At 46.9% G+C, this 22,316-nt stretch overlaps 1 protein-coding gene and 2 pseudogenes across 2 annotated transcripts; 1 reads left to right on the top strand and 2 right to left on the bottom strand.

Moving 5' to 3' along the window:
* The first annotated feature begins 1,836 nt into the window (after positions 1 to 1,836).
* Positions 1,837 to 2,526, top strand: LOC124657255 (annotated as a pseudogene).
* Positions 2,527 to 16,712: 14,186 nt separating this feature from the next.
* Positions 16,713 to 18,735, bottom strand: LOC124653020 (annotated as a pseudogene).
* Positions 18,736 to 18,865: 130 nt separating this feature from the next.
* On the bottom strand, positions 18,866 to 21,729 carry LOC124653019 (chloroplast envelope quinone oxidoreductase homolog). Of its 2 annotated transcripts, none has more exons than XM_047192075.1 (4): positions 21,704 to 21,729; positions 20,368 to 20,509; positions 19,786 to 19,874; positions 18,866 to 19,692 (listed from the first exon to the last, which is right to left on the bottom strand). In XM_047192075.1, exons 2-4 carry the CDS (start codon positions 20,456 to 20,458, stop codon positions 18,982 to 18,984), a joined length of 891 nt encoding a protein of 296 aa, XP_047048031.1. In that variant the 5' UTR covers positions 20,459 to 20,509; positions 21,704 to 21,729; the 3' UTR covers positions 18,866 to 18,981. The 2 variants fall into 2 exon arrangements, with proteins under 2 accessions (XP_047048031.1, XP_047048030.1); XM_047192074.1 differs by lacking the exon at positions 21,704 to 21,729 and adding an exon at positions 20,596 to 20,735.
* Positions 21,730 to 22,316: the final 587 nt, after the last annotated feature.

Raw genomic sequence — 22,316 nt, 5'->3', positions numbered from 1 at the left:
AGGGTTTTGGGTGTAGGCTTGTATGTGCTTGTAGGCGGCGGCAGGGACACTGCGGTGGCAGCAAAGCTTGTCGTAGCGGCGGCGGCGACGATTTTTCGGTGGCAGCTAGGTCACGGAAGAGCCTTCTCGGATACCATGTTAATGTTTGTGAGGGAGCCGTACGTGGAGCTGGTACGGGTTACATGTTATATAGGGTAGAGAGTATATCGTATGTAGGTTGTATCTAATACACAAGAGTGTATGATATACGCACTGTTTCAAAACTAGGCCGATTCAACGATTACTAGGCCGATTAATCGCTACTAGGGGAATGACCGTGTCAATTACCATTAATCGCTTATGTTAATCCTTTAGCCCGATTAATCATTCCTAAAGTCCGATTACTAGGTATATTCCCGATTAACTACTACACTTGGTCAAAAAAGTTACAATATTTTCAATGCATATCGCTAATACAGGCGCTAACCCTCCCCAATAAAGTAGGTTTTCCGAAGCTCTCTGTTGATTGCAGCCTCCAATAGCTTCATTCCACTATTGCCAAATAGTTCCTTGCCCTTCCAGACCAGTTACTCGTAGTTGCCCAGACCTCAGATACAGGAGCTCGACCAACTTGAGGAGCTCGTTCATGTGTTGGAGGACGCCTTCAATAGGTTAGGTGGTTAAGGTGTAAGAGGGGTCGTACACTAGGTAGATGGTGGGAGAATATAAACTTTAGAGGTGAGAGGAGAAGAAGTGGAAGGAAGGAACGCGGCTTTGGCCTCGTGACCTTGAAGATTAGGGCATGGAGGAGAAGCTTACATATTTTTCTAGGATTTTAGACTTTAGAGAAGTCGGGAGAGACATATAGAGGCTCATATACTATTATTTTTTCTTATATAAACTGTTTTAAGTGCTAATTTGTGTAGGTTGCACCGATTAATAGCCGACCGATTAAATCAGTTAATCGTCCGAATTCCGATTAATCGCTACTCCCAAACCGACCGAGCAATTAACGATTACCGATTCTTTAACATTGGTATACGTATACAAAAGGTATAAACCAATAGCCTATTACATTGTCTAATAGGTACAATAGTGGCGGGGACAGCCCAAACACGCAAGCTGCCGCCGCGTGACCTCAACTTCCTTTGTAAGCTCGCCCCCTTTGCCTCTAAGTGGTTGTTTGGATACTGAAGATTAGCCCTGACACTACCTCACATGCTGGAATTGCCGGCACTTTTCTTGCCGGCACATTGCAGATATGCCACTAAAGCTACTGTTTAGGGGCACTTTTTGATCAGTGCCTCAAATTACCACCTAATTATTGGCATTTTTAGATAGTACCATTAATATTAGATTATTATTGGCATTTTACTAAATTGCCGGTATATTTTTTCGTGGCAGTTTTAGAAAAGTGCCTGCAATGTTTCTTATTACTGGCATTTTACCAAAGTGCTGGTATTTTTCACGGCAGTTTTTTCAAAAGTGACTGCAATGTTGCTTTACTGGCATTTGGAAAAAAGTGCCGGCATTTCCCCCCACCCCGCAGTTATTTTTTGAAGGGTCTAAATGCAAAAATTACTTGCTCTGCCCTGCCCTGCCCTGCCCTTCCTCCGCGGAACGAGCCGCCTCTCCCCATCCCTCGGCATCCCTCTCCCTTTCCTGATCGGTTAGCCACCAGCGCCGCCGATTCGAGCCCGATCTCGCCGCCCGCCATGGATTTTGCCCAAGCGAGTTCTCCCCCAAGCTTTCCCCCCTTCCTTAATCGCTCCGTCGCCACGCACGCGGCCGCGGCCGACCTCGCCGCCGCCGTCATCCTCTGCACGGCTCTCCCCTCCCGGCCATAAATCTCTCCCCATGGCGTCCTACAACCCCAGCCCCAGCTACCCAGCCCCCTCAGACCCGCCGCTCTACCCGACGCTCGCCATGGCGGACCTCGCGCCCGTCGAGATCCCCTCTCCCCGGGCACGCCCAACTCCCCCACCGCTCCCCCGCCCTCTGAGGACATCCTCCTCATCCCCGCCACCCAGCTCCACCTCATCGACCGGCACCACAGCAACCCGCTCGCCGCGGTGGACCTCACTCTCCTCCGCATCCGGGCCGGCTCCACCTCCCTCGCCGCCATCGCGCAGCTCAGCCCAGTCCAATTCCCTCTGACCCGCGACGTGGCCGCCGTGAAGCTCGACCCCTGCCACTACTCCTTCTCCCTGACCGTCCCCGCCTCCCGATGACCCGGCGCCCGGCCCGCTCCACTACGGCCTCACGCTCCCGCGCCTCGACGGCGTGCTCGCGGCCTGCACCAGCTTCCCCGCCCACTCCGTGGCCGGCAGCGAGGGGCTCGCCGGCGGGGTGCGCGGCGAGGTCGAGGCCGCCGCGTACTGGACCGCCGTCGCGCCCAACGTCGAGGAGTACGGCAGCGCGGTCGCCAGGGCCATCGCCTCGGGCGCCGAGGGCCTCGCCAAGGGGATACCGTCAAGCGCGACCTCACCCGCATCGTCAGCAACCTCAAGCTCGTCGTCTTCCCCAAACCCTACCACGAGGACCTAGGCAAGGCGCTCAGGGACTGGGACCTCTAGGGCCCTTTCTTCTTCATCGTCTTGCTCGGCGTCACCCAGTTTTGGTCCGCCTCTGTGATGAAGGTACCTGCTATCCCTCTCACAACCAGATCTCCTTGTAGCCTCTGCATCTATATGTAGTTTTTATGGTAAGTTAGCTCGGGCTGTACATTACTGAACTACATGGCATGTAGCGTGGTTTACTTGGAGGAAAGCATCTGTGGTTATAATCCCTTGCAAGTTCAATGTTGCTCTTGACCGAATCTGAGTATGTAAGACGCCCAATGGAATTATTTCAGGCAGCGTTGTGTTCCTAGCTCGTACAAGTGTCCTGGTTGGCATTATTGCTCCAGGTCATGAACACCTGGCTTAGCAACCTTTTCAATCAAACAGCATGTCATTACTGCTGAAAATAAGATACAGTAGCATATAGTTTTAAATGTTTTAGTGGCATCTAATCCTGTAATTATAACTCAGGAGTAAGCTTATTTTGATGAATACCTGTGCAACACAGAGGTGCTTGTTTCATCCCTTTCTTTTTAACATAATTTCATAATATCACAAGTTTAGTGCAAGGATGTTGTGAAATGTTTTTACAGATTGTAAAATTGTTGGAGCTGAGCGTTCTTTTAGCTATCTCCCTCCACGCTTTCATTCAGGTGAAACTTTTTGCAAAGAGAGTTTCTCAGCCAACTTTCGTGAGTGGAAGGAGCTGTTTGCTATATCATTGTATTTGTAGAAACTACACTGGAGTGCAATGCATTACTCGGACAGCACTTGTTTACATTATATGCAATTGAACTTGATGTTTTGGAGAACATTTGAATGTAATGTTCATAGTTGTGAAAAAGAAGTCACTTGAACTAATCTTTGTGCGAAACAGACACATCAATTTTTTTTGCCGTAACAAATCTGTATTGTAACTTTGTTTGCCTATAGTTTTCACATCTTGAGCGCGTTACTGTATTTTCCAAATTCATTTTTTTTGTTATTTTGTTATATATTATAATTTATACCAAATACTAGTATATGTGTTAACAATAATTTGAGCCTATCATTACGGCTGATAATAGTATAATTGCGTATACATTTTAATCTTAATGTTATTACTTCGGATCCTTATACTGAGGTTGCTGTGGTTGCTGCAGATTCAGTAAGTTCAACAACATCTGGTGAGATTGTTACAGATCATCGTCGATGGAAATTGTGATATTGTTGTGAGACAGGTCGCAAGCATTCACTTCAAGAACTTTGTTTCGAAAGCCTGTCACCTATTGATCCTGGTATGTGGATGCCTAGTAGCTGAGCACTGACTCTCCTTTTTTCCGATAACTAACATTTTTTCCTTTCTGTATGCAAACAATTCCGGAAGCTGACAAGTCCACGGATCGTGAGAATATACTGGGCTTTGTTACTCAGTTAACGCCACTGCTAAGGTTAATAACTTTGTTCCAATCCACCTTCCCTTTCCTTAACAAGTAAACATTTTCCTTAGCTTCTTGATAGAATTGTAGTGCACTGCAGTATGTGTTTGGTTACTCTGGTATATTGATGGTTCTTTTTACTGGATAAACTGAACTCTAGGACATGTAGTTTTGAGTAATGTATTCACCATGTTTATTGTTGTTGGATATCACTTATTTTCCTTTACCTCGTCGAGGGAAAATGGGCACCATGTTTGGTTTCTGTCTAATAGTAATAGAAGCAGTTAATTGCAGTTACGAAGGATCTGCAATCATGATTTCCATTTTCCGTGTAATAGAAGCAATATGTAGTAAAATAATACTCCCTCTGTTCCTAGATATAAGGTGTATAGTTTTTTGAGAAAAGACTCCAAAATATAAGGTATATTGCCTTGGGAAACCTGTGTGGATATTTTTTTACGGATTTTCTTGTGTTTTCTTATCTTTCGAAAGCTCCTCTATTTTATGATGTTAATTGTCCAACAACAATCCCGCCAAAACCTTGCGTAGTTTTCTCTTCATGTGTGTTTCTTAATTTCCGTGCCAAAAACTATACACCTTATATCTGGAAACGGAGGGAGTATTGATTGTGCCTTCACAAAACACATATAATACAAGCCATTCTAACTAGAATTTCGTTAGTTCTGTAAAAAAATTATGGCCACTTTTCCTTTGTATAAAGCCTCCATTTGTTGAGAAGCCTCCGACAAAATGTTTCCTTAGGTTGTAAGGTGGACACACGGCATTATTTTTTTGCAAAGCATACCAGCTCACAAATTTTTGCATTTAGAGTGTTTCACTAATCACTATAGTATTGGTATCATTTCTTAATGGTGAAAACACAGCATCTGATGCCTTTAGAGTGTTTCACTATAGTATGGTATGGTTTCTTAATGGTGAAACACAGCATCCGATGTTTCGCTAGTGTGGCATTTTTCCTTAATGGTGGTAAGCTCACCAGCTATGATGACCTTTCAGGCACTCTTATGAATACATGGTTTTCAGCAGACGCATTATGTACTTTCCGAACTTCTATGCAGTATCCACTTACCTGTGTATCTCTTCTTTCTGTAGATTGTTGTCACACGAATTGTTGAGCTCTGTTGTTTTAGTTTTAGGTATGGACTGTTTGGTATCCAGTAGTTATTAGTAGATAATAGATAACTTAGAGATCATATGTTCTTAATACACAGTAATACTTCAGTTGATCATCTGAGCAAGTATGAAGAGGAAGAAAAAAATCAAGGAAGCAAATGCTGACAGTGAGAAGAGGAAGAGGAACACCAAATCAGATAAGCAGGTACAGGATAGCCAAGTAGAGGATAGTCAATATTTGTCGAAGATCAATGTAACTTAGATGCATGACATTGTGTTTTGCAACGTTGGTTGCAGAACATGTTAAGGTTAAACATTACAGTGTATTGATGGATCATGTTGGATCATGTTTGTTGAATAATATTATATTGTCCTGATTGTTATATTTTGTTGGAGAATCTGGTGCCTCAGTTTTCATTTGGAGTCACTATGAATGTGCCTTGAATTTAATTTGCTGGCACTATGACGAATGCCTTGATTCATATTCCTGGCACTTTTGAACATGCCTGCAAATTAAATCGTTGGCATTATTCAACTGTGCCTCCAAAAGTAATTTGTGGCACTGCTGAAAAATGCCAGCAAAAATATTTACAGGCATATTTGAAAAGTGCCAGCAATTCCATATGCCGGCACTTTTTAATGTGCCTGTAAATATTTTTGCCGGCACTTTTCGTGAAATGCCAGCAATAGTTTTTAACGACTGCAGTAAATGCAGCACTTTTTTTTGTGCCTTGAAAACATTTTTCCGGCACTTTTGGTGGTTTTGCCGGCACTTTTTGGTGCCTCCAGTCTGGATACGTGACGCAGTGTGAGTTTTAGCAAAGCGGGTTTTACGGGAATTTTTTGGGAAGCAAGTTTTGCTAATAATTCGGTTAGGAAACGTGCATTACCAAAACCATGTTTGGATTGGAAAATCCATAAACTAGCGTGTACAACTCCTTGTTCAGCAAACAGGATTTTAGTTAGTTATACAGTTAACTCAGTCCACGCAAAACTAGTTCTTCCAAAATCTCGTATCCAAACAAAGCCTAAGTCATCCATCGTCTAGCTCAACCAAGGCACCCCTCCAGTCCTCATCCCCTCTCGAGATGGTGCTGCGTTCGCGAGCGCAACATGCAAGCTCTAGAGTGGCAGCAGGGCCACACCGTCCTCGTGCTTGCCAGAGCCAAGGTAGCTCTCATGCAAATTTCATCTCCTTTGGTCACTTATTTCTCCAGGTTGCTGGTGAAGTGTGAGTTATGCTTCCTGCAAAAACTAGCTAAGATTTGGTACAATCTTTGCCCACGTCATATCAAGGATTAATTGTGGTGGACGTTACACATCCTGCTCATCGGGAGCATTGTCTTACCAAAAGCTCTCTTTTAAGTATTAAAGATTGAGTGCTGCTATACACACGAACACATTCTGTCCAATCCTTGTCCGACAAAACATATCATACCATCCGTTGGTTGCACCAGATCACAACACACGACTAGAGATTGTATCTTATGAGTATCGAACACAAACATGTGGTACCTGAAGTACTTCTGTTTTTTGGAGCCAATTCATGAAGACTTTTCATTGCCGTAATAAATATAGCATGCATGAGGTTTTATTCAATTTGTAAATGTTTCATCCGATGAGACTATTTTTCTCCTGCAGTTTTTTAGCAGCTAGAGAAATATGCGCATATTAACATTGGAAGTCGTCTTATATCTAAGCCTAATCGGACCTTATGTACAGGATTTTTTTTTTTTATCTCAGTTTGACATCCATTCAACTTGAGAAGTGTTTGGTCAGATGGTACTTCAATAGAGATAGTACTTAAGAGTACCACGGGGGACTCTTTCACAAAGAAGGATGATCAGTACTATTTTTGCTGAACTACGGTTAATGAGTGCAATCATCTGTGGTAATTTCTCTTAGATTTCAAAATTTTAGTGTACTTTAGAAGCTTCATTACTCCAATGATATACATGTAGTGTGCAGGAGTTTTGTTATTGAATTTGTAAATACTTTTTCCCTGACGCATTTTTGCTATTGTAGATGTTTAGCAGCTAGGACAATATGCTTGTATTGATCATTTGAAGTATTCTTTCTATCCACTACTTGGTATGAAATATAAGACGCCTTGAAATATCATGAACCAAAATAATATTTGTTGCGATTAAACTTCACAGAGTTTTTATTAGTGTTTGCATCTTCTTATTTTAGTGTGTGTATATATCCTACACCATATATGAAAGGACGCATGGATAATTAAGATGCTAGCACGTCACAGAGTTTTATTCTTCGAAATGGAGGTTCTACTCCTAGCCTCTCAATCAAAATGATGCACATAGCTTTCTTTTATTAAAATTATTCACCGGAACCTTACAAGAAGAAATACAAAGATCAAGCTGAAGCCACCTCATTAACGACAGATGTCGCAATACCTACAAGTTTGACGAAAGGGGTTATCGTGTCGGGGTCTCATGCCCGGACCTCACCAACGCGCATCATCAGAAAATTGGAGGCCTCACCAAAACATTTCATACCGAGTTGGGAAGTTAAACCGGTCCAGCCAACCCTGAACGCACACCACTATACACGCTCGAGAAGTCGCTGCCACCATCTTTGGCTAACCCATCTTCAGGAATGATCAACGCATTGACCTTGCCAGGCGTGCCATCGACGCCGTCACGGAGCCAGACGACGCCACCACCCTGCGCGAGTCCAGCCAACCATGTCCATCTCCAAGACACGCCGCCGAGAAACGACAACGTCTAAGAGGTAGATGAAGACTGCCCCGCCTCAGGCTCCTCCGGCCAGCATCAGCTCCAAAAACGATGTCCCCGTGGGGGAGAACGACGCCTCACGCCGTCATCGTTCGATTCGGCAGACCCGGGTCTGAGGTTTCCCCCCGGAGCCGACGACCCTTCCCGCGTCGGGGTAGCGTTCGGCCATCTCTTCGTGCTCTGAAAGGGGAGTGTGGAGGTGCTAGGGTTATCGACGGTCTGGTGGCGACGCGAGGAGGAAGAAGAAGGGGAGGATATATAGGCGGCCGTAGGCCGAGTGTCTGCGGGTACCTGACTCGCCCTTAACTCCACTGCGTGTCCACTAGCTTGCTGCTCCGGTCATTAATGGCGCGCAAAAGCCGAGGAGATGACGATGACCGCCGTGATGTGTCACTGACTGAACGGGCCACTGGCAGGGCGGTATTCTTCGCACGTTTTTTCGGCTCTCTGCGTCCTTTTCTCTCCATCCGGCGCTCGCAGACGCTTCCCACAAATAGGTGGTTCGGTCTGAAATCGCCGGATGAAAAAACTGCTCAATCCGACGAATTTGGAGACCGCGGCTGAAAAATTTAGGGCCATCTCCCGGTACGGGTCCGGCCTCCGGGCCGGGCTCCGGCGCCGGGGGACTGTCCCGGCTGCGGTACATCGACCAGCACCACCATCCAGCAGTTCGGCACGATGCAGCAGCCGCAGCACGTGTGGCGGCCCCAGCGTGGCCTCCCGGAGTCTGCCGTGTTCGTCATTCGCGCCTGTCTCTTCGAGCACTTTCCTCCACCCGTAAGCTATCCACCGCGCCGCTGCCCATGCATCCGTTTCGATCGCTTTGTGCTCAGTGCTCACTGATCCCGTGATCCGCCGTGAATGTGTTAGCAATAAGCTAGCCATCGCGTCTGTGTGTGCATGGTGGACCGGCGTGAGGCGCCAGGGTCGAATCCATGCACGGCATGGTGTGCGCGCATGGCAGTGTGTGTAGCGCGTGTGTGTGTGCGTGTAGTTGCGTTTCTGTTAGTAGCTAGCTAGAAGATCGGAGGACGTAGTCCAGCAGCGGGCCGGCCGCAGCGATCGCGCGTGTGCGAGCTGGGGCATGCTGGTCATGGGTGCGTGAGTGCGTGTGTGCGCATCGTGTGCGCGGGCGTGGCGTCGTGTGTGCGAGCCAGGCGCCGATATAACCCACTCCTCTGTAATCTCCAAACCACGAGGTTGAGCTCGGGAAGTAGAAAAAAGGCCGTTAGTGCGGCGGCGTTCGTGCGCTGAAGAATTTCTGTGTAGCCTCCCTTCCTTCTACCTCCGTCCGTGCCTGTGAGAGAGCGAGCTAGCCAGAGCTAGCGCCCACAGAATGCAGATACTCGAAGGACTCGGAGAAAGTGATGCTGGTGATGCAGGCTGGGCTGTCCAAGTGATTCGTCAACACGCGTGTTCGGCTGTGAAAGCCTATGGTCGAAGAGATGTACAAGGAGAAGTTCAGCGCGGAGATGGACTCGGCCAGCTCGTCGTCGGAGAACGCCGGAAATGGCAAACACGGCAAGGTCTACGAGGCGGCATGCCAGAAGGACCAGGACCGCCGACTGCGACGAGTTCCATAGCCCGTCAAGCGCCGCTGCGAGGAACGTCGGCGGGAGCCACTTGCTCTACACCTACAAGTCGTAGCCGGTGTCTGGCATGGACGCAGGCGCGCTGTCCAGCCTCGGTGACCCCCCCATCCTGAACCACCACCGGCCAGGCGGCGGCAGGTTCGTGGCGTTCGGCAGCGACATGGCGTGTCGCTGACGTTGGTCGTGCAAGCACTGCAACAACAACGCCGGCCACGTGCCGGCCGAGTAGCAGGGCCTTGTATGGCGGCAACCCCGGCGACTTCGACTTCCACAGTGGCGCCAGCTGCTGCACAATTTCGTCACATGAGCGGCTGCCGGAACTCACGGCACAACGCCTCACAGAACTCATGGCCGCCGACGCCGTGGACACAGTACATGCACTACATGGTACACGGTTAATCTGAAGCAAGTTCATATATACATACATACGATGATACGAGTATACAATTGACTTGGTAAGTGAAGTATGTTTTGGATTTTTTTTTTGACGGAAATAGGTTTCGTATATGATATGGGGATGTAGCTGCTCTAAACATAGTACTGGTATTTTTGTAGGTTTCATTAACGAACGATTATTTCATGATACCATGATCTGTTGATCCGGTTTGTTTCTCGATCTGTACTTGTTGAAATGTATCCAACCTGCAGTGTTCTGATCTTCTGAAGATGTCTTGCCATATCTGCACTTTGGAAGCTGTACAAGAAAGACGAGTTCCTCGAACGACTGTATCCGGTCAGTTTCTTCAGCTGTACAAGAGTCAAGAGGCGGAGCGCGTGTATCTGATCTCCTTGTATATATAAGGACTTTGTTAGCAATAATTTTACCGTACTAGCATAACCAAGTTGATTAGGCTTTTCTAGTCAGCTTGACGTGCATCGTGAGTCATAGCTTATTACTAGATGATTCCCGGAGCGCTGCGGCGGGACATTAGCATGCCAATCAGCTCATATGTGAGAGATGAATACCGAGGACGAAAAGAGAAGAGATACATGCATGCGGCCATGTCGGCAGTATGGTGGTAGAATGTTAACAATCGTAACCGAAAGACAATTTAGCAAAATATCCAGTGAATGGAAGTTGGTTGGTCTGATGAAAAGAGAAGAGATGGATTTTAAGAACACTCACTGCTTATAAGTACACAGAAAGAATCAACAATGCTATAAAGAAATACAGTGCCAGAGGCGTGAAAAATTGTTAGTATCTGAAATCGGTGATCATACAGAGAAAATGTTATGTTGGATCTCGATTTAAATATTGCAATACTTACATACGGGAAGAAACAATTGAGAACCGTCCATATTGCAACAAAGGTCAACGCGGAAGAGCTGAAAAAAAAAATAGATGCATTCACCAAGGTCCAAGGAAGGTCAAACCTTGGACGATTGATATATAGATTCAAATGACCATGCCTGTAAATAAAAAGCTGAAATTAAATTGGTGTTTAACAGGAACAATTGGTAGAGCCGAAGAATCATCAAAGCGAAAACTGGAGCCAAACCATATAGAATTGGCCCAAATTTTTAACTCCGAAACACCAATGCTAATTCTGCACTCAAATAATAAAATCCAAGCATAATAATGGGATCAAATTCAGATGAACTAATCCACAAAAAATGTAGAATATAAAAAATTACCGACCAGTAAGAGACAGATAGTTATCTCAAAGAACTCAGCCTCTATTTGAGAGTTCAGAAGTACTCCTACTTGAAGATATATAACATGTTGACTGCTCCTAAAAATAAAACTGCATGACAGTTCAAATGACATACCTTTGGGGAATCAAAACTACTATGCACTAGCCAATGATCATATACTAATTTTCTGTAAGGTATATAAGGTGAATAAGAAATGTCAAGTTAACAAAACTGTGGCAGCGAGGTCGTGATGAAAAACACGGTGAGAACAAATAATAGCTCATGTGAAAATATGGTGTAGATACTTTGCTACCTACTTCTGAAGATACCATCGAAGTTGCTAGTGTTTGTCATGTAGGCGATCATACCTTTGGGTTTCCTTGATCTGTTTGCGTCTATTGTAAATGCTCAGCCATGTCTGATTGCAAGAAAATCAGCCATGGTTTGAAAACCTGAGCTATCAGAGTTTGTGCTGAACCGGTTGGTTTTGCTTGTCCATAGCGGCGTCTGCTTCAACATGGGATTCAAGGAGCAGCAGATAAAGAAGATAGCTGCGGATGTTCTTGTATTCGCTGGCGTACATGTCACCACTATCCAACTGTACAATCACATCAGAAACTGGAGGACGAAGTAGAGCGTCATTATGAAGATGAAATCTGATCGCATTCTGGACTGGAGCGAAGATGGTTGCTGTTTCTACGGCGGTGATGAAGGGATGGCGGACGAGTACATCCAGGTACGAAGCCTTATGGAGTTCCTGCATAGATTTGAAAGTATATATATATGAATGTCGTTCGCACTAACAGTTGTTCCTTGTGGATTGCAGCGCTACCCGAAGCACCGTCAGTACGTCGGCACCCCAATCACGAACTACGCTCAGATGAAGACGATCTTCACTCCCCGGTTTGTGTGCAAGGCTGTTCCAGCCTAACTTGCTGGTCAGGGCTATCGACTTCATTGCAGACAATGAAGCAGAGTATGCCGTGTACCGTAAGCTGCAGCCACCGAAGAGGAGAAGCTGGCTTAGGACCTAACTCCGCAACCAGTTTTCTGCTTAGTGCTTCTGCTTCCTTCGTCATGATCTGCTGATTTTGGGAGGTGATCTTGTATCCCTCCATTAGCTAGGACTTGCTACAACATAAAAGACACGTAGAGACGTTAAATTTAGGTGGTTAAAACGCTTTAAAGCGTCATTATGTGCTTGTAGAGCCGCTTGTGCGTCATAGAAGCGTGTCTATCCCTTTAGAGAAGTTGTGATGATTTCCCCACAAATCGTCTTTAAATTTACGTTCTTGCGTCCTAAAGAATCGTAATACACTTTTTTCTTTTACATAAAATAATTATTTTATAGTTGAGACAAATTCCTTTAACGTATTAGGATAATATAATATATATGCTATCAAACACGATAACACAAAATACAATGCATTCTTTGGGGAAAAGCTTTATTTATTGGGAACAACAGTACATTACAAGCGATTTGAACATATTCATGAACAATTACAAACTCGACCATGCAAAATCCTCTAAATCTCGTACACTTTCTTCTATAGTAGTTGGAATATCTCTACAAGCTTCTGCATGGAACAATGGTACATCAGCTCTCCATCGCCACTACTGCTGGTTTGTCTTGCAATATTCCGTGTTGCTTAAAAACCATCACAAGTAATTTCACTGTAGACAATGGAACAAGCTTCCGGATGGAGCAATGGTACATCAGCTCTCCATCGCCACTACTGCTGGTTTGTCTTGCAATATTCTGTGTTGCTTAAAACCGCGACAAACAATTTCCTGTAGACAAAGTCAATCGAAAAGTAAATAAAGTAGTATCTTGCAATAAATTTCCATAGCAAGTTCTACTTTTCACATGCACAAATGGAGCACACGCCGTGAGTGTTTTACCATCAGAGCGGTATATCTGCAAAATGCAGCACCATCTGTTCACATTGGCTGCTGCAAGAAAAAGAATTACCAAATACTAAATAGCCATACAGAAAAATAGAGTGCTTGCTTGTGTAGAAAACGAAAGGTAAGTAGAGACTAATTTTGTAGAAAACATAGAGTGCTTACCTCTGTAGAAAACAGAAGATAAATAGAGCTTAGTTCAGACAACACAGTAAGGATTCAGTGTGTGAAACATGTACATCGAAAATGATACTTTGTTATGTACTTGATCAAAGCAAGTCTTAAGATGATTACATACATGAAAGCAGTTAGATAAATAATACTTTAGAGGATTAGATAATTGCTCGTGGTATCTGATGAAACATGCTTAGAACTTAGAGGAGAAAACATGGAACGTACCTTAGCATTGCTTTTATGAGTACAGCATCCTGAAGCGCCAATTATTTCAGTTCACAACAACGACTAGATTAGAAATGAAAATAATCTCCCGAAGCTGCAGAACAATGTAACATAAAGTCTTTATATGAAGGTCAAAGAATAAAAACAATTAGTTTGCATGGTTCACGTCTATGTCTTCACTAAATTATGTCTTCGAGGCCACCATAGTTTACTTATATCTGTCATAGCAAATCGAAGTGAAATACTTGAAAAGAAGGAATAGATATGATTGAGTTAATCAAGCATCGAGATATATATAGATCAACATACAAATACTCTGGAAATAGTCATATGAATTTCATGATTTTCGTGGCTTAATACTACAGATTGCTTATGAGCTTTTCAGATGTTCATATTCTTCATGGTATGTATATAATGCTAAGAAAACCATCAGTCAGCCTGTAGAATAAATAAGAACAAATTATATATACATTAATGTTAAGTATAAATAATTGAGTGGAAATAGACTTCTTAATTTGGCATAGAGAAATTTACCCGTGGAAGTACTATGTTGCATCTTTCATGGTTCTGCATCTACCTAGATTTCAAAAGAGAAACGGAAGTAAACAAAAGCAATCATATTCTATATGGTTACTTCAAACATCTGACGCCATCCTGATGTGAATAGAGAAAAAAAACATAAGACCAAATGTAGAGAATAATTGCACAAGACCATGCTATATATTATGAAATACCTTGTAGGCCAAGAACTTCATCAAGATAAATCAGCTGTTCAGTACTGTAAAAAGCAAGACAATGCCATAATTTGCCCTTTCGATACGACAATGTAAAAAGTGGTTTAACATATTTGGATCAAACAAGCATGTAAACTGGACAAAGCAGAGCAACCAGGGCCGGCTCTGGACCAGGGCAAGAAGTGCGACGGCGCGGGGGCCAACCAAAATGGGGGCCTATTATTTCGGGCACAGTGCATATAGGAAAAGGAACAAGAAAAAAATTAGACCCATCTAGCATGCACGCAGCTTAAATTGAGCCCATTTATAGAGTTCGCCTTGTGACCCTCCAAATCCTAGAGCCGGCCCTGAGAGCAACTTAATCATCTGTCCAAACGAACCCGCCTGATTGGGTGATTGCAGATGACTTGAAATATACTGGATCTGTCCCGCATATCTGCTTGCAACAGCCAACCACAACCTGTATTGGCTATTGATCTGTACCCAAGGAAACAATTTATATGATAGCAAAAACATAAAAGGGCAAGACATAGAGAGGCGGTAGGAACTAACTTAGGCACCTACAGATTGGAGCCTTTGCAGGTCACGCCCGCACTGCCGCCGGCCAATGCAACGTGGAGGTGACGTGTGATCGGTGGGATGGCGTTTGGTCGCGGAAGCACGGCATCGCCGCAGCGAATTACCTCTGACGAATGGCATACGGAGATGTCGCTGGGGTGAGATCGAACCGGCGGCGGCGCTGCTAGGTTTTACATGCCCCCGATCTGTTCAGAGAGGTTGGGAAGACAAAGTTTTTTTTTCTTTCATGGTGGAGAACCGTGGGGCAGGAATATGGCATACAAAATTAGACGAATTGAGGGCAGTCATCCCGCCCCCCCCCCCCCCAGCTCCCACACATAAACAGTAACTTGCGTGGTTCTCTCCGCTGACTGGGCCTCTCCGATGCCCTCTCCGCCGGAGTTGGGTTAGGAGGGGCGCCGGAGTAGTTAGGTTTAGTAGTAGCTTAGTTTTGGGCTCTTTGCCCGGTAGTAGGAGCAGAGCTCGGGGTATAGATGCCAGATCCAGAGCTTCTTAAGTTTCCTCTCTCTGCTGCTAGTTCTCCTCTGGTCGGAGCTGGCGGCGGCGGAGGGGAGCACGGTCTCCTTCAATAAAGTAGTGGCCGTCTACCACATCCAGATGCGCGAGATCCTTGGCGCGGAGCTCCTCCTGGCCGGCCGTGGCGGCGAGGAGGAGGGGCGGCGGGTTGAGGACTGCAGCTCGGTGAAGCTTCTCCTGGACGGCCGTGGAGGCGAGGGGGAGAAGCTCTGCGGGGCTTCGTCTTCGGCATCGACGATGTGGAGGTTAGCTTGCTGGTGCTATCTGCTCAAGGGCTGCACTGCCCTCTCTCTTTCTCTGTCCGGCCATGGAGGCGAGGGGAGAAGAAGGGGCGTTGCGGTGCTTCTGGCCAGGCGGAGCCAGCTTTGTCTGGTGGTTCTTCTGCAAGCGCAAACACGCACTCGGCACCATGGTCGATGCGATCTTCAGCCGTCAAGACGGCTGTTACTCTACCTCCAAGACGGAGGCCTCTCCCTGTCCTTGTTGGAGCTCGACGCCTCTGCGCAGCCAAGTGATTCGTTCCCGGCGGTGTGGAGGTAGCCAGCGGGGGTGGGTTTCTCGCCGGAAGGAAGAGTGCGAGCAGCTTCTCTCCATTCCTTGGCGGCGACGCTTCGAGGATGCCGGTGAGCGGTGACGGTGAAGCTCCAGTTTTTAGATTTTGTTCTGGGGTGTGTTTTGTAATTTTACAGGCCTTATCTTCAAATTCTAGGTTCTTTAGGCCAAGTGTTGTAAAGGGTCTGTTTGCAATTTGTACCCGTCACGTGTCACTCTAATGGAATACCACCTTCTATGTGCAAAAAAAAAAAAACGAATTGTACAGCGTCTCAAAGTACGTCTCTACCACACGATTTTTTCCCTCTGTCTTGCACGTAAAGACGAGTTGGAAAGCATCATATGGAAGACGTCCTTAGGTGATTGATTTCTTGTAGTGAACCTGATCCCCGGTCTGTAATGATGAACTTGTTCGAGGTGCTTATACTAACCCCTCGTGTGATGAACCTGTGATGCATCACGAAGTAGTTGCTTCGCTCGTGATGCATCGCCACTAAGTAGTTGCTGTGTATTACCAGCACCTTTTGCGATGAACTGAATTTGATGTGTGCTGTTATTTGGGTAACCTCACCACTCTAAGAGAATGGGTTACCACAGTACGCGGCTATGTGCAACCAAACACACTGTGAGTTGCACGAGCAGCGAAGAAAGTAGTGAAAACGGGCAACCAAACGATGGGATATGTCTTCCCTCTCCGGTGCAGAAAAGACCGCACAGCCTACCAAACTATCCGGCTTTCATGGCCCGTTTGCGATGCGCAGGTGAGCCCATCTCACTGACGCGAGCCACGAAATAGATGCAAGCTACCAAACGGCCCCTCATGGCCGGACCACGCAGCATGTTCTTCGTGGCAAGGAACGTGTGCGAAGCAGTACTGTTCCGGGAGTAGGTGGAGGCACCTGCCCGCGCGTAGGCGGATGCTCCGGAACAGAGCCAGCACCTGCCTCCCCTCTCTGGCGGTGGAAGCTGATCGAGATGACCTTGTCTCCTTCCCCGGCCAGATCGCCAACTGCAAGTTCGCAAATCTGCAACAATGGTTGCATCGTGCTACTAATGTACTACCAATTCATACAGTGATTCGTGCTCACTCCGCGCCTCCAATTTCCACGACGATCTTGCCGGTGGCATGCCCGTCGACGCTCTTGGCCCACGCCTCCTGCGCTCTGCTCAGCGGGTACCTCGAGTCCACCACCGTCCTCAGCCTCCCCTGCCTCGACAGGTCCACCAGCCACTCCATCTCCTCCTTCTTGGGCCGTTGGGCGTCAGCATCAGCATCAGCGGCGCCAACCTCTTCTTGCCGAACGACAGCTTCTGCAGGAGCGACGTGAGCGCGGCGCGGACCCCCGGCGTGACGTCCGCGGCCGTTCCGCCCTCGTCGGACCGCACCGCCTTGAGCGCCGGCCAGGACACCCCCGCCGCGTAGTTCGCCACCGCGTCGTACTTCCTGCCGGACGGGCTCAGGCCCTCGTCTTGTAGTCCAGCACCTCGTCGGCGCCCAGGCCCTGGACGAAGGCGACGTTGCGCGCGCCGCAGGTGGCCGTGACGTGCAGGCCGACGAGCTTGGCCAGTTGCACCACGTAGTGGCCCACGCCGCCGGACGCCGCGGTCACCAGCACGTTCTTCAGGCCGGTGGCGTTGGACGTGCTATCGTCAAAGCTGACCCCCGTGGCCTTGAGCAGCTGGAGCGCGCTGCTGGCGGCGGCCGGCAGGCATGCGCCATCGACGGCCGACACCTCCGGCGGCCTGGCCACCGTGAGTGCCGCTGGCATCACCGCGTACTCGGCGAGTCCCCGCCGCTCTGCAGCCACCGATCGTGTCAGAAGTCAAAAGTCAGAGCACTGGGTTTTGACTGTTGGGTACAGACGGAATGGCAGCATTGGATGGTGCGTCGTCCTTACCGGGAAGCCGATCGAGATGACCTTGTCGCCTGGTTTGAAGCCGGTGACGCCGCTGCCCAGCTCCACGACTCCGCCGGCTAGATCGCCAACTGCATGTTTCCCAAATGGCAAAGGGTTCTTGCATGAGCACTTGAGGAATGTCGGAAAACTTAAAACGGAGGTGGAACTACATCATAAGAGGCTATACTCGACATCTACATAACAAAGATGCACGGAGCACACACCCTAAATACCAAAGGTTTCAATAATACTTAAGCTTCACAAACGGCTTGAACATACCCAATGATCCAACCATCTGCAACTATAGTCTAGAAGGGCTTGCCCATCCGCACGACATTGAAAAGACCTAGTCAGGATTCAATGTGATCCAGTGTGTAGCCTTGTGAACAATCTACAAGTGAAAAACTATATTGTGAAAAACAACAAGGAAAACATACTCACGCCCGGATGTGAGAATTAAGTTGGCAGTAACCTCGATCATTCAACCAACTTCCAAAAGTAGTCCTTGTGCTAGTTGTTGGTGGTAAGTTAAAAATTACTTGAGTTCTCCACCACACAATTTAAAATGGTTAGTGAAGTGGATGTACAACTTAACCACCTAGGTTCAATTTCATATTATTTAGAAAAAGTCGATGTAGGTGTTTCCCCTACCGCATTTCTTAAATAGAAAATCAAGCCAAAAAAATTGACTGAAAAATGTCACATTATTATCTTCTCATCACTAAAACAACATTTTATTCACATCTCAATTATATTATGCAAGATTACCCTTATTAAAAACATCTATAGTTCATAAATCATCAGATTTTTTTATTAACTTTGAGAGACCACTTTTATTTTTAGTTATTATTTTTCTGACAAAGATGTTTTATGTTTTATGTTTTGACAACAAGGTTCGAGGCTCCGAGCAAAGGGGGCTCCTATACATCGCTCGAAGCGGGAGCGAACGGATGCTGCGCCGGTGTCACTCTCCTCTTGGGCTGGCCCAGGTAAGTGTCCTCTCTCCAGTATTTTTTATTTTATTCTTTGGAAAAACATCAGATCTGGAAAACTTCATCTTTTTTGTTCAAAATAAGAAAATTTTCAAATTCTAAAAAATTAAATTCGAAAAAAGTTCAAATTTGAAATTTTCAAAATAATCAAAACTTTTAAACTTTAAAAATTGTTCAAAAATGAAAAATGTTCAAAATTTGAAAAAGCTAAAAAATCAAATCTAAAAAATATTTCAAAATAATCAAAAAAGTGTCAACATGGCGAATTTTCTCACATATAGCTACCAATGGTCGCATCATGCTAATAATCAATTCATACAGTGACTCATGCTCACTCCGCGCCTCCAATTTCCACGACGATCTTGCCGGTGGCGTGCCCGTCGACGCTCTTCGCCCACGCCTCCTGCGCTCTGCTCAGCGGGTACCTCGAGTCCACCGCCGTCCTGAGCTTCCCCTGCCTCGCCAGCTCCACCAGCCACTCCATCTCCTCCCTCCTGGGCGTCAGCATCAGCGGCGCCAGCCTCTTCTTGGCGAACGTCACCTTCTGCAGGAGCGACGTGAGCGCGGCGCGGACCCCCGGCGTGACGTCCGCGGCCGTGCCGCCCTCGTCGGACAGCACCGCCTTGAGCGCCGGCCAGGACACCCCCGCCGCGCAGTTCGCCACCGCGTCGTACCTCCTGCCTGACGGGCTCCGCAGCGCCGCGCCCTCGGGCGTCTTGTAGTCCAGCACCTCGTCGGCGCCCAGGCCCTGGACGAAGGCTACGTTGCGCGCGCCGCAGGTGGCCGTCACGTGTAGGCCGGCGAGCTTGGCCAGCTGCACCGCGTAGTGGCCCACGCCGCCGGACGCCGCGGTCACCAGCACGTTCTTCGGCCCGGTGGCGTTGGACGTGCCGTCGAAGCTGACCCCCGTGGCCTTCAGCAGCTGGAGCGCGCTGCTGGCGGCGGCCGGAAGGCAGGCGCCATCGACGGCGGACACCTCCGGTGGTCTCGCCACCGTTAGCGCCGCAGAGGTCACCGCGTACTCGGCGAGTCCGCCGCCGCTCTGCAGCCACCGATCATTTCACAAATCAGAGCACTGGGTTTTTACTGTTCGGTACAGACGGAATGGTAGCATCTGGTGGTGCGTCGTCCTTACCGGGAAGCTGATCGAGATAACCTTGTCGCCTGGTTTGAAGCCGGTCACGCCGCTGCCCAGCTCCACGACTTCGCCGGCTAGATCGCCAACTGCATGTTTCCCAAATGGCAAAGAGTTCTTGCATGAGCACTTAGCAAAATAGAGGGATGTCGGAAAATTTAAAACAGAGGCCGAACTACGCGTAGTTTTTTATTTGTTAACACTCGTAATTTGTATTTTAAAGTTTTAAAATATTTAAAACAAAATTTTGAAGATAGCCAATCATGTATACTGCAATGATGTAAATTTTCCAGAATTCTGTCTACATCTAAATTCTGCAGCAGTTGCTTGAATGAGTACCGATTTTAAGCTTCTTTTCCGATTTAGCTGCAGATTTCAGTCAGTTCAAGAAGTTGATCAGAAAGAAGAGCATGTCTGTCATTTGTGACAGGTCCCTGGATCATAATCACCAGCCAAATGATATCTCCAGTATCAGCCGGCCGGCGTCATGCGGTTTCTGTTGGCCATTGTTGCGGCAACAAACTTTGATCACGAAACTGAAACTGAATTCTGTAGCCATGTGCCAGTCTGAAGCTAGATTACCTGGCGTGAAGGGGAATTTGGCGGGGAGGAAGGGCCGGAGCATGCCCTTCTGGATCTTCCAGTCGATGGGGTTGATGCTGGCTGCCTCCATCTTCAGCAGCACCTCGCCCTTCTTCGGCGACGGGACCGGCACCTCCACATGCTGAATGAAATCAACCAGCAATGTTCAGTACTTCAGTTCAGTTCAGTTCATCTCTGCGTCGAGGTTGATGAACCAAGCGCTCTTACCTTGAGGCCTTCCGCTCCCCCGCCATACTTGTCGTACTGCACGGCCTTCATGGTCCTCGGAGTCGCCATGGCCGCAGACTGTTGCGTGCTCGTGCGGGAGAGAGAACCACAGGGAAAGAGAGAGTGAAGAAAACGAGACAGGTGGGTGGTGTGCAATGCGCTGATGCTGATAGATATTGGTGGCACTCGTGGATGGAACTTGCCGTCCTCGCGGGTGCCTGAACCATCAGCTAACTGTCCAACGGTGTCGCCCAGCCGCGGAGGGTACACCGTGACGCTGGACATGTTTCGTCTCGGCTTTTCTCTACCTTTTCATTTCTTTTGCTTGTGTTAAGCTGTAGCCATACCTTCTTGTGGTAATTCTCCCAAATGTTGTACTGATTCTAGAAAAAAAAATGCTCCTGCTTTCGGTGTAAGTCTATCACAGGTTTCAGGCACAAGTATGATACAAATTTTGTACCATATCTAATCATGAAAAGCAAAATAAAATTATGTAATTTCAGCATAAAATATAAACAAGTACATATTCTTTTAGTTTATTTCACATATAATTATTTTGTGAGGACAAGAGGTTGGGATTAGATGATTGGGACTTGGGAGAGACATGTATATCCGGCAGGGGAGGTTTTTCTTTGGACCAGTGGGCTCAGGGGTTGTCAATATTGAAAAATATCTGTCAATATTCGGAGTTTGTTACATGGTCAATTTTTTTGGGTACAAAATCACAGTTTTATATTCTTTCTGGACAAAAGAGCACTTTTATTGAACCCAAAAGTTCACATCAAAAAGATAAAAGCATAGTGTCCTGGCATATTCTGAGCTAAGGTGCATAACACCGATAATAAATAGTGGAAGAAGATTAAATACAAAAATACAAAGCCTAACATTCTTTTTACAGAAATACCACCGATTTTTTAATAATCACCAAAAGTAGTACAAGTAACCTAAATATAAAATACTAATAGGTTCTTCGACCACCTAGCGAGTGGAGCTTGAATGAAGTTAACCGGCAACCACAGAGTTAGTTTCGTCAGTGAAACACATCGAAGAACACGCACGGTGTCTAGTGCCGTGCAGCCGAGATTCTGGATCAACCAAGCGTAGGTACCTTGAGGCCTTCCACTCCTCCGCCAAACTTGTCGTACTGCACGGCCTTCATGGTCCTCGGAGTCGCCATGGCCGCGCACTAGCCGAGAGAGAATGAAGAAAGAGAGACTGGTGGGTGGTGTGCAATACGCTGATGCTGATACATATTGGTGGCACTCGTGGACGGAACTTGGCCCTTCTTGCGGTGCCTGAACCATCAGCTACCTATCCAACGGTGTGGCTCAGCTGCTGCGACCGATGCATGCCGCGGAGAGTATAGCGCTGGACATATCTCGTGTTGGCTTTTCTCTACCTTTTCATTTCTTTTGCTTGTGTTATTTCAACCTCGGAAGCGGCGCTCGTGCAGGCGGCTACAACAAGAGGAGACCTAGCAGACTATCAAATGATGCTTCGCGTAGTAGTGGAGCCTTTCCTGTGGTGAACAAGAAAGTATGTATGCTAGGTTTTGCATGGTAGTGGTTTCCGATATGCCGTAAACAAAGTAAGGGACTAGATGCATACTCTGTCCTTGGGCACAACCGTGCACCATGCTCCCTCGAAGCAGCATAGGTGGCATGGCGTTGTACTGTCGGAACACTCTGACAGAGTAGATCAATAATCTTTGAACGTACAAA

This window comes from Lolium rigidum, chromosome 5, assembly GCF_022539505.1.
Source record: "Lolium rigidum isolate FL_2022 chromosome 5, APGP_CSIRO_Lrig_0.1, whole genome shotgun sequence".
Classification (NCBI taxonomy): domain Eukaryota; kingdom Viridiplantae; phylum Streptophyta; class Magnoliopsida; order Poales; family Poaceae; genus Lolium; species Lolium rigidum.
The sequence above is the reverse complement of the archived record's forward strand: the minus strand, read 5'-3'. Positions and strand labels throughout refer to the sequence as shown.